Raw genomic sequence first — 18625 nt, 5'->3', positions numbered from 1 at the left:
CCTTCTCTCTAACACTTAAAAGTAGGAGCAAGTAAGAATGTTACATAGTTGTAACACTATGTAGGTCAAAATCTGACTTTTGAGGGATTGTATCACACTTTTTTATTTGTTTTCAGTTTCCATTGTTCCTTTTTGTCAGCCATAGAAAAAAAAAACCAGATTAAAAAAAAACCAATAACTTTGTATCCAATTTTGACTAATTATTCTCACGTTTGGCCTGAACAAATGTAGTGCTATTATATTAACTGGAATTTCTGAGTTGGCTGGAAGTAAATAAGGTTGTCATACAGAAGAGTAAGCATACCTGTGAAAAATCTTATATAGAAGTCATATCATAACAAAGAGAGATAATCAAATGCAGCAAAACGTTTAATTCATATTTCCTGTGAGAGTGAAAAAACATGCTTAAAAAGGAGATGTTGTTTATTTAGGCCAGAAAATACCCTGGAGCTAGCATGTAAATGTGATACCCTTCCTGAAAGCACCAGTGTTTGGACTCTGGTTTGGTTTGGAAGCATATACAGAAGCAGAAATGTTTGATTTGTGGTATAACCTCTGACAAGCTTATGGCCTGAATTGTCTGCTCTCTTACCTTAGATATCTGCAAACACATAGCTAACTGTGGAGCATAAAACATTTGTGGGCCTTGGCATGCGACTACTGTGTGAATTTTATCATTTGTTTTGATGGGTTTTTTTAGATTTATGCCAATATGAGTGTATCTGTTGATTTGAATTGCTTGTTTTCTCTTGGCCACAGGCTGACTGAGTGGGCTGGACTTCACTGGAAGAAGCCATTTCACTGGGGAGGTGGAATATCTGCGGATCTCTCCCCACGCTATTTGCTGGGAAGTTTCATGTGTTGCCAAGGATTAAGCCAACTCTGAAGTCTGGGATGGGCCTTAGAGGCAAAAACTCCATTGTTTCTTCTGACATTGGGATTTGTCTACATCCGGTCAGCTGAGGCACCTACCACACATCAGCTTTTAGTTTTTCACTGCCTAAACAAGCTTACATTTTCCCCCACTTCATCTCCTTTTAACTACCTTTTTATTTCATTAGTTTTCATTTTCCTTGACTGTTTAATTTTCTCCTGACTGTGGAAAAAAGAGCCCTGCTGATGTTGATTTAAATAATGTCGAAACCAATGGGACTCCTATGGCTGCCTTTGATCTTCACCCCAGTCTGTGTCATGCTGAATTCTAACTTCCTCCTGTGGATAACTGCACTGGCTATAAGATTTACTCTCATCGATGGCCAAGCACAATATCCAATTGTTACCACGAATTATGGCAAAATACGTGGTTTAAGAACACCATTGCCTAATGAGATTCTTGGTCCAGTGGAGCAGTACCTGGGTGTTCCTTATGCCTCTCCTCCAACCGGGGAAAGACGATTTCAGCCCCCAGAGCCACCATCGTCTTGGACGGGTGTCCGCAACGCTACACAGTTTGCTGCCGTCTGCCCGCAGTACCTAGATGAGAGGTCACTGCTCAATGACATGCTGCCGGTCTGGTTTACAGCCAATCTGGATACTGTGGTGACATATGTTCAAGATCAAAACGAAGACTGTCTGTATTTGAATATCTATGTGCCCACAGAGGATGGTAAGTACTCTAAGGAGCACACTCCAAGTGTATTCACCAGTTCTACACATGAGTAGTGGCCAGGTCTTTAAAGCATCTTGCTCCGTTTCCTCCGTGTTTCATCTGTGGAAGTGGATCATGCATTTTAAGTAATACTTTGTAGGTTGAACATGCTTTCATGAATTCTCTCTCATGTTTCAGTGTAAACTAAAACCATGATTTCATTTGCAGGCAGTGGTCAGGGTGTGAAAGTCAGCATTAATTTTACATCTGAACTGCAGCTGAGCATCATTCACAAGAAAGGAAAAAGAAAATAAACATAAACTAGAAATAACATATTTGGTTTCCCATGCATGAATGATATAAATACTGATACATGCTATTTTTTAAAGGATTATTTCCTTTTTTTTTCTTAGATTTGTTATAGTGTCTCTGAGGCTACTGTTCCCCTGCTTGATTTTTAATACAGAATAGAAAATTTTTGTAGTACTTCAGCGTGCAGATTTTTCCCCCAGGACTTTTACCTATGAAACTCTTTAGTGCAACTGATTTTTCTTCATTCATTAAATTTAAAATGAAGTGAACATGATTTTATTATCTTATTATTTATTAAACATTCATCTGTTTTCTGCAATCCTTTCTCAAGAGGGCTGCTTTAAACCACCATCTATAGATGAAAAGGATGAAGACAATTGGTAACACACAACATTTTCTTGATCTCAGTCTTAAAAACTCTAGCTTTATGGCATGCTGAATGTGTCTTGTTGTTCTGCATGGTATTGCTTCCTGCAGACCAGGAGACTGTTTTCATCAGCTCTCAAATGAGTTTATTCTATATCACAAGGAAATAAAAAATTCTGCTTGCAATTATATTTAATATTCTGCTAAAAGCCAATTCTCTCAGACACTTGGAATGTAGTTACTGATGCATAACCTGACAGATTTCTCCCAGATATGCAAATCCCTTCACTTTAGCTGAGGATTCGATTTGCATAACCAAGGCATTGTTATTTCTCAGTAACCATACTCTAAATATGCAAATTTAGTACCTTGATTATTATAATCCTTCTGCCTTGATTGGCTTCTTTACTCAGGATTTCCAAGCTACTTGCCAGCAAGAAACGTATCACCTTCTTTTCCTGTTCTCATCAACTGAAGCAAATACTTGAAAGCTACAAATAAAGGAGCAAGATTTAGGAATACTGAAAGCTTTGCTAAACATAAATACTTCCAAGCTGCTTAAATGAAAAACACTCTGAAAGAAATGCTGTGTGTATGGGTGCTCTGTGTGCTCGTGTGTGAGTGTGAGTCTAGGTGAAGAAGTAGATCTTTCCACTCAGTTCTTTCCGTCTTCCAATCTCATTGCGCTGCATCTCACTTCTTAAATAATAACACAATAATTCCTTTCCAAATTTGTTTATGTTCCGGATTTTATTCTGCAGCTTTTAATTAGTCACTAGAGTAAACTCACCCTAAGAAAACATTTCAGGTTAAAATTTAATTTCTTCTCACTGAAGGAATATATCAGCTCTTCTGACTCAGTCTTATTTTAAACCTAGTGTTAATAAATCCATATATTCCTCTGATCTAGCAATAAGAAGGTTCATCCATGCATTAAGAAGACAAGAAAGTAGATATGGAAAAATATAAACAAATGTTTAGGAAAACATTTCATATCAAATGGATAATAACAAAATACTGTGTGCTGAATGACTACCAACATACAAAATTCTTCCTCTTTTGTGTGATAGGTAATGACATTTACTGATAGATTATAAATAGAAAGGACTGATAAATTTATTTTTATCTGCTGTTAACCTTTTTGTCCACTTAATTGAGCAAAAAGTGTGTCTTACTCTTCCTTGTGATTTTAGATTTTTTTTTTACAATAAGTACCATGTAAACATAATCTTCGAGTTTTTAAAATATATATCCTCTTCAAAAAAATGTAAATCCATTTATAAAAGAGTATAGAGCTGAATGAGAGATGAGGTTTGGTGTTAATGATGACCTGAAGGCAGGGTATTTCCTGTACAACGTGACAAACATTTTTAACAGGTTCCCATGGGGAATGAAAACCTTAAAAATTAATAAACAGAGCAAATGATCATTTAGTTGTGTACTATATATCTTATCAGTAATTAAATATAACTCACTGTAGATTTTTTGATGAGGACAATATGCAACCTTCTGCTAAAAACAATGATTAAGTAAAGAACTGACCTACAAGTTTTATCTCCTGAGTTAGTGTGTCTCTAAATCCTATCAAACATAAATAGCCTTAAATTGTAGTCCACACAACTTGATTAAACACATTATGCTTCATTACATGAGTTTTAGTTGGCAAAAATGTATTATGTTGTTATGGAGACAGACCATGAAATTAGGTTCTGAAGCAAGATTACAAAGTGATTGACTGAGTTAAATTCACATTTTCAATTCTTTTTGCAGTACAGATTTATTTAAAAGAACCTTGAAACTGTTTTGTATCTGGAAGAAAAGGTAGCTGGAATCATCCAAACCTAATTAATGTTCTGACTATGAAACTTAATCTGAATCACTTTATGCAATCTTTACTTTAAAAAAAACCCTCCAAACTTTTGGGAAAAGTATTGATGAAAAACCATAATGAATGAACTGTGGTCACATGCAGTACTTACTTCAAACCAATTTTAGTGAATAACTAATGAAAATACAGCTCAGGTTTGATGTCCTGTTTTCTTTTGTTGGTGCAGTTTTTAGTTAGGTTGGTTTTTTTTTTTTCAATATATAGCATGGCATGTTTTGTATCACTTCCATAGTTTAGTCAAAAGGAACCAAGTTTTGATCATGTTTTTGAATAAAAAAAATAAATGCACACACGTATTCATCTTAAACTACATAATATTCTATAGTTCCTCTAAAATAGTTGAAGCATCTAGGCAAAGAAATTAAAATGCCGTTTGTATCTGTATTAATCGTAGTCTTTCTTTGGACCCATAAGATTCTGAATTCCGAATATCAATTAGAATACTATTAATATTTAAAATGTTAAAATGTTCTTACAAAACAATACATATCTTTGTTGTTAAAAGGGTTCTTTTTTTCATTTTAGATGAAAACACTATTTTTTATTTATGGTATGATACACATACCATACAGAATATTTCCACAGTTCTGTCATGTGGATTTTTATTCTTCTGCTGTTTTTCACTGGACAAATGGTTTGTACTGACACTTCCTTAGAGAATCTAGGATAGCTGGAGACATTCAATGTTTGTTTACCTTTCTAAGGGAAATAATTGCAACCACTCTTATACCTCAAAGGGTTGTTTTTTGTTTGTAATAAGTATAAATAATCAGTTATTTTACAGTTACACAGTGCTAGCAATAAAGATAAAATTTAGAAAACTATTTTATATGTCAAACCTATAATTGTAGCCAACTACTCGAAACAAATAAAATATTTATAATGTAATTACTAATTTATTCCAATTGCTTTCTAAAAATTTGGCTTGACCTTCAAAATCTTTTGTGTGCATATATATTGTCTCACCTGCTTTTCCAGTTACTATAGACTGTAATTTTCCACAGTATTTGAATGTCAGTTTTGAGGAGGTCATCTAGGGAAATGATATTGAGGACAGTCTGTTTATTATAACTTCAGTCTGAATATGGGTTTATCTACAGTGGAAATGCTAGATTGAAGGGACACAGACTGTTAATCGTCTGTCCTTAATCTTTGGCCTTTACAATTTGAATCTCTAGATGCTGAAGGAGATTGCTAACTGCTATTGTAACTGGGGAAATAAAAAGCAAACAGAAAAGAACCGTGATTTGGATTTTCTTTCATGATAAACTTAAAAACTGTATAAGTACCCAGGCAAGATAAAGAGCCCTGAAAAAATGTGATTTTTTTCTTTTTTTTTTTTCACGTTTGAAAATTGACCTGTTCATATCGAAATAGAAAATAAAATAGATTATTTTTTTCTCATCCTTGCATGTTCAGTAGCAAGCTCATTACTTCACTTATTTTGATATATGGATAGAGAGTACATTTTGCACAAGCAGATAGCTAGACAACTAATTTATATATCTGTTAAGGATTAACTGTTTAAGTATTTACCATCTTCTGAGTTCGCTAAAATGCTGTTAGCTCTTGTCTCATTTACATCACAGTGAATAGAGCTGAAGTGACATCAGAAGCAGGTAGGCCATGCTACTTATTAAAGCTGAATGGGTAGGGCATAATTTTTTCATTAGATTAGGGAAAATGAGAATAGATTTGACTAGATGATCTTTCAAGGTCCCTTCCAACCCTTAAGTTTCTGTGATTCTGTGATTAGTGGTATATTTAACTGTGGGCTACCAGGAAGAAAAAAGTCTTGAGCAGGAACAGAGATCAACAGTGTTCCTTTTCAGGCAGGCATATGAAGGAAAGGTCACTGCATCTTTTACTTCTGTGTCTATTTGACTGAGAAATAAAGAAATTAAAAACATCAACAAAGCAGATAAAGAGGATGTATGTTAGATGATTTTCCTAATAAAACTGAATTTCTGTACAGCAGACACTCCTAAACTGTACGTAGTTTCAAGTTTCAGCAAATATATATAACAGAATCACAGACATTTATCAGATAATCTCAAAATTGCAATTGTTTTTTTTATTTTCTCACTACTTTCATAAATTTAAATAGCAATTTAAGAAATCGAATAGCTTCAAGAAGTTAAAAGTCCAGTGTCTCCTTTTTCCATGTTTATAGTTTTGATTTTTCCTCAAAAACTGTATTATGGGTTCTTTAAATCAATTATAATTTGTATAATTTGTATAGAAACTTTTTGTTTACTTCTGTTTTCTAAAGTATTTTTAAAAGCAAATAAAATTTAATTATTTTTTAAGAAATATTTTAAATCTGTTGTAAAACATATTTAGAATTTTTTATTAATAGATTATAATGTTTGAATAGTTTCATATTACAAGTAGTGGTTTTCTGAGTCACAACAGAACAAGGGTTTGTTCTCTACAGTCAGGATTACCACTAGTTTTTGTCAATCACTAGTTTATTTTTAACCTCCATCTTTTCAATTGATTTTTTGCCATCTTTGGAAAAATACAGATTTATTAGTAAAATTCTCATTATTTGAATATGACTCAGCTTATACTGTACAATAATTATACCCAATAAGACATATTGTTTTTATAAAATGCTTACATTACTTTCCAAAATGAGAGGGACCAGCAGTACATAATTACAATTTGAAATTATATCACTGGAATTACTGCATATAGTCCCAGTGGAACATAAACATAAACTTTTTAGTGTCAGAGAGAAAATCAGTCTCCATTGTGAAAGATAAACTCCCCATTGTGTCACAGAGCTTCAAGCCAATTCTTTCACTGTCAGGGTCCAATATATCCCCTTCTCCTAATCGAGAAATGTTGCAACATCTGTGAGAAAGAAGACATATGTCTGACTGTCCTCTGCCTACTAGGATAAAGCTCTGGGTAATCCGGGCCCTTATTTTACATTCTTGCTTTTTACAGTCACAAATAACCTTCTGACACCAAAGAACGGGACTCTAATCTAGATGAAATAAATTTCTTAAATCCTTAGAGCTAAATTCAGATTTACTTGCTGATTTCTAAGTGCTGTCCTTCCCTCCAGGAGTTGCCCGTTCCACAGGCACTTTACAGGATTGCAACCGAATGGCCTTTTTAGGAATTGATATGCAATGAAGCCTAGTGAGAAGAGTCAGCATTCAATGACATTATCTAATCTGAACAGGATTTTTGGCACAGTTTCCTAGAGTCTCATCATTGTCTCATTTTGAAAAACTTGCTACAATTAGGAGAATGTTCTTTAAAACATAATGATTTAACATTTCTTCTTCAAAGACAAATTCATTTTATCATCCTTTTAGTCAAAGAACAATGTTGTTAGAGTAGTAGAGGCTGTGCAGTTTTTCTCAGTGACGCAAAAGAAACAGTCTTTAGTCATGTGGGTCACCAGACAGGTCAGATAGGCCATTTTACTTCCTTCTGCCCATTGACTCCTACTCGTCTCATCAGGGTGGTATGAAGGTGGTTTTTGGCATGTTTGAATTTTTTAGTTTTTTCTTTTTTTAAATACAGTTTTTCTCTGCAATCCTTCAAAATGTTGTTGTATGCTGCTGCTGTTCACCGCGTCATGCTTTCTGATGAAACATAGATGAACAGGACACCAGCTAACACTGAGGCAATGCCTCCATGCTAAGGCAGTGCAGTGGGCAGACTTCTGAGTAGTGAATGGTTTGGAATATGCTTGGATCTTAGCAGTGTCATGGCTATACCATTTGTATTAGCTTTGATTTCCTATTAAGGCTTTGTAATCTTGTTGGTATCCCTTCCCATATGTTTTTTTTTGCATAGATCAGATTTTTTTGAAAGTTCTTTGCATCTTTTCTTTCAAATTTGGTTCAGTTTCCCATACTGAGCGCATTAATTGCAGCTTCAGATGAAACTGACCCTGACTAGCTCAACCAACTCACAAAGCTCATAAATCAGTCTGCGTCTGTGGAAAAACTTAAAGGAACTGTACCCAATTCATTGTGATAATCATAGATGGTATGTGAACCAGGCAAATTTACAATTCTGTTCTGGAAATGTTTAGGTATTTATAAAATAAATTAACAGAAATTTGAAATAAAACACATGCTCAGTCCTCAGAATTCCTAATAAAATTGCTGACAACTGACAAAAATTTATCCTGAACGTAGCAGCTTGTTTCACAGTACTTTGGTTTTTCATCCTTTTCAAAGAGAAAGAATGTCTGCAGCATTCAAGTCTACATCACTGCTTCTTGCTTATGTTTGCAGATAAAATTCTCTGAATCTATTATAATCAATTATATATACTCATATTTTGTGATAGTATTAATTTGAATGTATTAGTTGTTATCCAAATAGAGGGGAAAAAATGTTAAAGATAGCATATTTCATTTGTGTTTGTTACATTATCATCATTTGAGGGAGTATGTATTCATTTATATTCTTAGGATTTAGGGCTTTTTTAATCTGGACGTTGCTCCTGGTAGCCAAAGAGACAAACAATGAGGAATAATTATTATAAAACCATGAAAATGAACTATGCTTACAGCTATCTGGTGCTGATATGTTAAAAATCCATTACAGGAATGTTATAGTAAATGAAAAATTTGTCTTTTGCAGTTCTTGCTGTAGGCAAACTTCTAGTGAAGAATAAATTTACTTGCAATGCTAAGCCAAATTCCTACACTACATATAGGGAATTTTAGTCACAAAGAGAATTTCTGGTGCCTCATTCCAAAATGCTTATTATTGCTGGGTTGGTGTTAAATGGATTTTTAATTGACAGGGTGTGACATATTTAATCTAATGGAAAGAAATTACTTTGTGCTGACTCAAACGACTATGCAATTAATCACTGGTGGTGTTTACAAGCCTTCATAGCTGGAAATCATGGATATATTGTCTCATTTATTAAATATGCATCAGGGCAAATAAAAACCCAATCCAAATACATATATTTCATCCTCGTACAAATAAATTAGAATCAAATTATCTTTTATGTGTTATTTTTAGTATGACTAGGAAATGTAAAATAATAATTCTGCATTTTTAATACTGCCCCAGTGGTTATGCTTTTACTTGCTTTTCTTGCTTTATTCAACCAGGAGAGGGAGCACAAGTTACCAGCAGACTAATTTTTTCTGTCTTTTAAGATTATCGAGTGCCACAGATTATGCTGGTGAATACAGTAGTAAAACATGCAATCAGGTGATAGTTTACACTCTTTAAACAGATAAGAAAGGATCCTATCGACATTTCTCAAGGTGTAAATTATTAACCTGGCAAGTGTTAGTTCTGTTTTTGGGGATTGAAGAATTTATATAAGAAATTAAATTTGTCCAAAAAAAAAATTGAGTCACCCTGACAAACTAAAGTGAATATTATTTCTTATTATACAATAACAATGATTTAGATGAGAGGCATACTGGGAATGCACCAGCTTGTAAATGAGATTTGTTTTGAAATCCTTATAAGGCCTTCAGGGACAGCATTGATTCCAAAATAAAGGAGTTGATCTGCTCAGTTATGGTGAGTTAGTAGAAACATTCCTATGTAGCAGATAATTGTGTTCTTCTAATTTATAACCTGCACTTAGAAGCAGTTTTTTTTTTTTCAAGGAATGCTATTGACTCTCCATTTTCTGTATTACATTTCTGTATAACTGTATTACAGTTATACAACTAAATCGTACAAAATACCAAATGCTTTTTGCATGCTCTTATTTCACTAAGACAAAAATGTTAAATGTGCTGAAGTTTCATCTTCCCTGAATGTACAGAACATTGAAGGTTTCTGCTATCATCACATTGGAATTAATGGTATAATGAAGTTACATTAAGTCATCTAAAGTGCCAAATTACACAAACTTTGGAGGCCTCCAAAATACCTTGCTTCCAGGCATATTATATGTGTTTCAAAAGGACTGGTAGAATTATGATCTTTCTGATATGAGACACTTATCATCAGGACTCCCTCTGCCATAACAATAGATCTTGCACTGCCTTCAGGGAATAGGTGCTGAGTTGCCTCTGAGTTGCCATAAATGTCTAAAATGTGTCTGTGGGAGTTGAATCAGGTCAGATGTTTACTTTGATAATGCGTAAAATGATCCAGTATGGAGTAATTGCTATGCTTTGTCACTAACAATTGCCTCTAAGTAGTCAAAGAAAATGACACAAACATTGTACAGAAGAGAGCAATGTAGTAATCTTAGTGTAATAGTCTCTCAGTGGCAATATTTTAATGAAAACAGATCAAAGAAATAACTCAATATAAATAAATGAAGTAATGTGGGGGGGAAAAAAAAAGGAAAAGTTTATAAAAATCATACTGGATGGCTTATTCTTCAGTCTTATTCCTGGAACTAAATCATAGTAGATAGATTGAATAGATAATATTTTATTCTTAACTGTAGACATTTTCACAATAAATTGCTGAAGTATGTTCAAAGTGTATTTCTTTTCTTGTTATTCAGTCTCATTATTCCTTGCAACCACTTGTTACTGACTTTTGCCGCCATCTGCTCGTGTTATAAGTAAATACCTTTGCTTACTTTCCAAGTGAATACCATAAAATTGATATAACCTAGGTTTCCATTTCCACCAGAGGTGTTATCCAGATAGTCACTGTAATATTTCTTTAAACTAAAGTTACACAGAAGCAGCTAAAGGCAAGGAAACATCAGCCATGACTCTTAAATAACGTTTGGAAGAGAGGCACCTGCCAAAGAGGTGGATCAGGAAATGAGTGATGCAGGTGAGTGAAGAGAAAGCCTGATTCTCTTTCCTTCATGCATTACTCCTGTACTGAGTGGGCCACTCAGCTATACCTGGGAAGCTGTATTTAGACTGTAGGGCAGTACATGAGGATTCTAATGTACACTACAGTGATACATTAGGGTTTTCTTTAATTTAGTTTGGTTGTTTTAATTTTTAGCTAAAGAGCTTTTGTTTCCATTTTGGTTATCAGCATGAAATGCTTATCCCACACCCCATTGTATAAATATGCCCAGCAAATATTTAGGATATTGCAAGATTTCAAGGGGATAATGTACAGATATTGAAAGTGGTAGTTCTCTAAATGCATACAGTAGCCTATAAAAATGACTGAGCATCTAGGAAGCCAGTGCAGGTCTCCGTTGTGTAACATCTATCTTACTTTAGGTGAACCAGTCATTTTTTATCTTTCAGTATGTTTGAAAATGTCCTGTAACGGTTGCTCAGATGGCCTGTGGAATCTCCTTCTTGGGAGACATTCAAAACCCACCTGGACTAGTTCCTGTGTGACTTCCTCTAGGTGATCTTGCTCTGACAGAGAGGTTGGACTAGATGATCTTTCAAGGTCCCTTCCAGCCCTTAAGATTCTGTAATTCTGTGTGATTTTTCTTAAATAAATCAAGGTGTTAGTAAGTGATCATAAGTTTATCATGATTTAGACACTTAATAGATTTCTAAAATATTATGCAATTAATGGTTTATGACATTTGTAAGTGCTGCTTCTGGATGTGTTGTTTCTTAATATTGTATCAAACTTCTAAATACATACTATTTTTCGATGCTTGTTTTACACATCTAATACGGTAAATCAGGATGGCTTAGTGTTGGGACTATTGACTGACTTCTTCCAAAATCCAAATAAATTGGTTTTAGATTTGCTTGTCAGTATTAGATTTTTTTCTCCTGTGATCTTTTTCACACTTTGCATGAAAAGAAATTTAAGATAGTCACCATTAGTTCTTAAAACCAGATGAAAAAATAATCGTTTCTGTATTATAAGTGGAGCTAGTTTAAAGTGCGTTCTTGTTCATGAGGTACTTTGTGAATGTGTTATTTTACCACACGTAACCTTTTTTTTTGACTATTCTTGGCTGTCTTGTGACTTTTCTATTTTTTTTTTTCCTTCTTTGGTAAGCATTAGTTGAAATCACAAATGCCTGCTAATTTACCTTCCAATTTCTCCATTTGTTGTATAGATTTTTTTACAGATTTCTTCTTCAATACAGAGACGCAAAGCAAACTTGCCTGGACTTGTGTTGGATTGCTTTTGGTTTTTTGGTTTTTTTTTTTTTAATCTACCAAAGGAGTTATATTGCTTAGGTATACTGGGACTGAAATGGTCTGAGGGCATTTCTAACAGAGAGGGATGTGAGATGGGCTACTACTTTTGTGCCTTGTTTGCCTAATTAGAAAATGAGGATTATATTGATTTTTGTCTAATGAGGGTTAGAAATAAACTGTAAGAAGAAAATGCCTCGGAATGATAAAAAGCTGAAGTTAGTTCCTATATACTTACAACCTGAAAGACTGTATTCTTACTTTTGTATGTGTCCATAGTTTTTTCTAGGCTGTCTTTTTCTCCTCTCTGACTAATTTATTTACAACTCTTTGCACATCATTACATTGTATTGTAACCTCTAAACAAAACTCTGGAAGGTCCAAAGGGGAATAGATTTGGGAGCCATTGATGATTTTACAGAATTCAGTGAAGAGGTTTAAAATTAAGACATCTAAAAGATGATATGACTTATTTACTGATGGAAGAGTAAGGCCTTGCTATCAAAGTTTACGTTTAATTCTTTACTCTGAATCTTTACAAAGAAGAGTCAGAAATGTGATGGTAGATAGAATTTTTTCATGAGATAGAAAACATACAGGAAATAAGACATATGCCAGAAGAGAATCCTAAGGCATTCAAATACTGAAAGAGGGGTAAAACTTTGTGATTGGTAAGGCACATAAGCTGCCAGTATGATATATTTAAACTCAGAAGGGATCAGATAATTTACTGATGAATCAAAAAAAGCTGTTACTAGTATGTCATGTATAGTTAATATATTTCTCTCGTAAAGCTTATTAAAAGTATGAAGCCAGAAATGGATTTTGGAGGAAAGTATGCTGTTTGCAGATACAATATAATGGCTTGGAATATTTTTGTAAGTCCTTAAATTTTCTTCATTGTTTCTCAACTAATAAATTACTCCAGAGTATAATAAAATCATAGAATGGTAGTGGTTGGAAGGAACCTTTAGAGGTCATCTAGTCCAACCCCCCTGCAGAAGCAGGTTCACCTAGATCAGGTCACATAGGAACATGTCCAGGCAGGTCTTGAAGACCTCCAAGGAAGGAGACTCCACAACCTTCCTGGGCATCCTGTTCTATTGCTCTGTCATCCTCACAGTGAAATAGCTTTTTCTTATATTTAAGTTGAACTTATTGTGTTCCAGCTTCATCCCATTACCCCTTGTCCTCTCGAAAAAAGGGATGTCCCAACCTCCTGACATCCACCATTTAGATATTTGTAAATGTTAATAAGATCTCCCTTCAGTCTCATCTTCTCTAGTCTGAACAGCCCCAGTTCTCACAGCTTTTCCGTGTATGAAACATGTTCCATTCCCTTGATCATCTTGGTGGCCCTGTGCTGGACTCTCTCCAGCACTTTTCTCTCCCTCTTGAGCTGAGGAGTCCAGAACTGGACACAGGACTCCAGATGAGGCCTCATCAGGGCAGAGTAGAGGGGCAGCAGAACCTCCTTTGATGTGCTGACCACACTCTTCTTGATGCATCCCAGAATGCCATTGGCCTTCTTGGCCATGATGGCACATTGCTGGCTCATGTTTAGCTTGTTATCAATCAAGACTCCCAGGTCTCTGTCTGCAGAGCTGCTCTTCATGAGTTCGACCCCCAGCCTGTACAAAAGTACAACATAAACTTTTCGCTCTATATCTGCCAGCTGACTGTGATCTAATTTTCATAACCCTTGTAGATAATTCTGAAATTAATACTTCACATGACCTATAAACACTTTCCCGAGAGTGGACCTATTGGAATATTTACTTGTGTAATAGATTCATCACTTTGGGACCACTAGATGCATTATTTATCCACAGAAGTTTTTCAGTGCCCTTTACAATCAGCTAAGACTGTGTATAACAAATATCCAACCCATGCTTTTTTCACTTTCTTGTGACTGTTGTTCAGCCCTTTCAGAAAGACACCAAGTACTTTTTATTTCAGAGCATAATTCTTCAAAGATCTAATATTTCTGCATGCAGCATGCTTACTTTGTTTAGAACTAGAAAATGTTCCTTTTTACATAAACTAAGAGTTGATTCTTACTAGAAAATATCACACTTTTCTCTGCTTCCCAATTCCTTCATACAGCATTCAATTTGATTTCATGGTAGACATGTTCCTTGTTTATTGGGAACATCAGTTCTAGGCTGGTGAGGAAAACCTACATCTTTCCCAGAAATAACAATAGAGTAACCAAAGGATAAATGGTTAAAAAAAAGTTTTGACAGGATGCAGACATTTCATTATACCTACTTTTTTTTTCTCCCCTTAAACAGCATCTTCCCTGTTTCTTCCCTGTGTTCCTTTTTAGTACATCTATCTTCTGCTTTCTCTGCAAATAAAGTACTTTTCTACATCAACCTAAAGCTTATTAATTTTTTTCCTTTTTGGAATTTTAGTTAAAAGTTCTGAACAGGCATATTTTTTAGTATCTAATATAACCCAAATCTGAAAATGTATATATATATATTTATGTACATGTATGCAAACACATACGTACATACATAGGAAATATATCAATTTTGCCAAATTTCTTCCTGTCTAGTGCATTAGTCAGTGATCTGAGATGAAATGTTTTAGTTGAGGGTGCAACCTGATCCCTTTTAAGGGCTGATGAGAGACTTCTATCTCAGAAAAGATTGGGATTTATTCAATTAATGAAAACTTAGTAATTCAAAGGATCTTATTTCCATTTGCATTTTAATGTATTAATTTTGCAGTTATTAATGAATATTTATTGCCTAGGTTTAAGTTTAAAGCAGTTTTAAGCATCTTGAATATTCTTTCTCTTCATTTTTTCATTCTCATTCCTCTCTAACAATGATACTATCCAGGATGTACTCCTAGACATTTCATTTGATTGTTTTCCTTTATTGATAAATTGTATGAACTGTATTATAAAAACATAAGTAGCTCCTGGAGTTTTAAAAAGCTTTTTGTTTAATCTTTGCTATCTTGTGGACTTCTTTTCCCTTTATTCATTAATTACTTTTCCAGTATTTCTGATTGGAAAATTTGTAATTGATAGTGCTGTACTTTGTTGCACACAATGGCTGTCTGCTTATCAGTTGTACATGAGTAGCCACCTATTCATCTTTTTCCTAACTATTTCTAACAATCCAGATAGATGTTCCTGTTAAAAAAAAAAAAAAAAAAGCCAAAACTTATCACTATCACTTCTGCCTGCTTACCTATTGCAGTTAGAACACTGCATTCACTGGAGGTTTTGGAATCAGCCCGTAGGCTTGAGATTTCATACACTGCTGAAGAAACATGGTGACTTTACAAAACTGATAACTTCCTTATTTAACTAGCTTAGCTTTATTTCTTTTACCTCTTTTTCTTCAAGCAGAAGCATGTAAATAACTACGAATAAATATTGGGAAATAAAATTCAGGTGGCATTGTACTATTTCAAGAACCTTCACTGTGAGGAAAAAATTCTTGATCTGATTCAGCACTTGCTTCTATTACTGTACCAATTCTATAGATAAATAGATTATTTCTGTCTTTAGTGTTGTCAAATGTAGTACACTCCTTAGCAGTAAATATGTATTAACCTTTTAAATTAGCAGTCTAATGGTCTCAAAGCCTGTAGAGCAGCATCCAAGTTGAATGGCAATTTAGCCGCCTTTTAGGAAGACTTTTCTATAATTTCATTTGTTCTGTAATTTTTTTCATGAAGTATTCAGTTTGCTTCATTTCGATATAAAAAAAGTCTCTTTTTACTCACTCTCTACTATTGTTTGCTGCTTAAACAACCACAGAGCATGTGACAGGCAGATTTGTGTTGGAATTTTAGATACATGGAAGCTGTTGCATTATTTTAAATGTTACTATTTTTTCCTAGCCATCATTATTTTAGTATTTTATTATTGTGAAAGACAATAACAATTTTTTCAGTTGGTATTTTAAATCTCAGTATTTTTATGGAAAAAAAAAGACTGAAGAATACAGAAAAGAAATACTTAGAAACCAGAGACAATGCCTCACAGCAAAAGAGTTAGAGGATTCTGTTTAGTTTGCCAAAAAGATTTCAAGTGACTTGATTACAGTGTTTAATCACCTCCACAGGGAGAATTTAGCAAGCACTCAGATACTCTAATGCAACATAATGGTAGAGACTTTGTGAACATGTTGAGTTAGATTTTTTTTTAAACTTAATTTCAAAAGCACTTTTTTAGTACCTCTTTCCAGTTATTTGGAAAATGCTTGGTGACTAGCATCGCCTTCCCATTTTCAGTCTGGCTCAACTGTTTATTCCTACCAGAAAGTTTTTGGTCAGGCTGTGGGAAGTGTGTGTGGGACTGCACAGACAATATTCGTCAGGCTCAAAGGGATGCGTCCAAGGAGAAATCTACCCGTGACTGTATATTGTTGCTGTTGTTGCTGTGTCCACTCAGCTTCTTCTCTTGCAAATGCATTTCCTTTACTGCTAGGGTCAAAGCAGCATGCAGTAAATTAATTGAGATAATACTATCAAAGTAGAATAAACAGCAACATTGTACAGAGTGAGGTTTCATTCTATGCTAAGATCATATGTTTCAAAGTATATCAAATAAGTCTAGTGAATTCTAGAAATGATGATTTCTTTGTGTTATAATTAGTGCATATGCAGATTTGTGAGGAATTTTGTCAATGTTGTGTATTTACCTAAACCTGGTTTTTAGGGATTCACAGTTTTTGTCTTAAGACAGGAGAAATAATTTTACATTGTGTTTTCTTTAAAACATTGCCACCAAGGGCCAAAGTTTCTTTGTTACATTGCACACATTTCTAATATGAACTATGTTGTAGCCTTTAGGCTGATAGGAGGTTTAAAAATGAATATTCTCAGAGTTTTGAAACTATTTTTTCTAAGGTAGATTCATGTAAGAAGAGAAAGAAGAGAGTTGGATTCTCTTTCATTCACTAATGTTTTAAGACATTTACCTAGACTATGACAGGCAACCCATCTGTTTCCTCTGCTAAGAGAATATGAACCCACACATTCCACTCAAGAGGAAAGTACTTCAAACACCATACAAAAGAATATTCCCGAGTGGCTTTTCTTAGCTATTTCATACTTTGAGGACATCAGATTGTTGAATGCTTTTTATCTAGACAGCATCATAGAACGGGTTGTTCAGGTGCTGTTGAGGGAGAAAGACATCTAATTTCTGATTCCTTCTGTAATACTTAACTATTGTTAGCTCTAGATGTGAGAAATGAAACTACTTCAAATTTGAAGCTTTGAAGAAATAAACACTTCAATGTAAAGCATATTGTTTACAAAAGGAGCTAAAATCAATTTCTCTCAAATCTCCTTTGATGCTGCCAAATTCTCCTTCAAGTCCTCTATTTTTTTCTGTCTTAACACTTATAAAATTGAATCTCTTTTCTTGAAACCTTTATTGGAATGAAAGTAAGCTTCACTGTGCTTAGTTCACACTAGATTTCTCATTAAATCTTTTTTGCTTTAAAAAAAAAAATCTTCCCTGGCAATGTTCATTGTGTAAGTTTCATGCGTTGTTCCAACATAATAAAAATATTTAATGCATTTTCACCCTTCCATTGTGTGGATAGTATTGTTTCTTTGCTGCCAACAACTTATGCATGGGCCACTAATGCTGAGCTGTGTGAGCAAAATACTATTACCACTGTATATAGTAAGAAAAACATAAACTCAAAAGAAAATGACAAAAAGCTTTCATAGTATGTTAGAACCAGGTTTTAATCTGCTCCTATGTAATCACCATACCTTAATTCATATATATTAACAGATGAAATTCATAAGAACAGAGATCTGTGCCTTCTTGACCCTACTCTGCCTCTCTGGAATGATACATTTATAAGAACTCTTACGTAGTAATAATAGATAATAATGATTTTGATATGAAAAAGATATACTTTTTTCTTAGACATTTATACCTTTGAACTACTATTCAATATTTCTGATTGTCTGCCTTTCACAGTATTCCCAGCCTTTTCCATGTTCATGTGGCAATTCAAGGCAACAAGAGATGGGATCATTTTGGGTAGTCCTGACACCAGATGGGCTGAACTAGTAAATATGGTCATGCCAGTTGGGCTGCCAATCGTTTCAGTAGAGAAGGCAGAGTTCCTGAGACAATCCTTGATTTCCTCAGAAGCAACATTTGCTTGGATCTCTGCTGTTCAGACTGTGCAGCTTTTAACAACACAAGGCATTGAAATTGAAGCTGAAATTAATTAACAGTGTAATTATTTGTCAAGATATAGTTCCAACAGATTTACTAGCCTGTGAAACCAAGTGAAAGCTGTAGTTGCAAATTAAATCTTTGTGGTAGTTTGAGCCTGGCTGGATGCCAGGTGCCCACCACACCGCTTCACCCCCCACCTCCTCAGCAAGCCAGGGAAGGGGAGAAAATAAGATGGGAATCTCG

General features: G+C 34.4%; 1 protein-coding gene across 2 annotated transcripts in view; it reads left to right on the top strand.

Moving 5' to 3' along the window:
* The first annotated feature begins 1134 nt into the window (after positions 1-1134).
* The window catches only part of NLGN4X (neuroligin 4 X-linked), a 118880-nt gene continuing 101389 nt past the window's right edge, over positions 1135-18625 (top strand). For both annotated transcript variants that reach the window (XM_061998636.1, XM_061998628.1), the window contains exon 1: positions 1135-1606. In XM_061998636.1, the coding sequence (XP_061854620.1) occupies positions 1135-1606 (472 nt within the window). The remainder of the gene's footprint in view (positions 1607-18625) is intronic.

This window comes from Colius striatus, chromosome 1 (assembly GCF_028858725.1).
Source record: "Colius striatus isolate bColStr4 chromosome 1, bColStr4.1.hap1, whole genome shotgun sequence".
Lineage (NCBI taxonomy): Eukaryota > Metazoa > Chordata > Aves > Coliiformes > Coliidae > Colius > Colius striatus.
The sequence above is the reverse complement of the archived record's forward strand: the minus strand, read 5'-3'. Positions and strand labels throughout refer to the sequence as shown.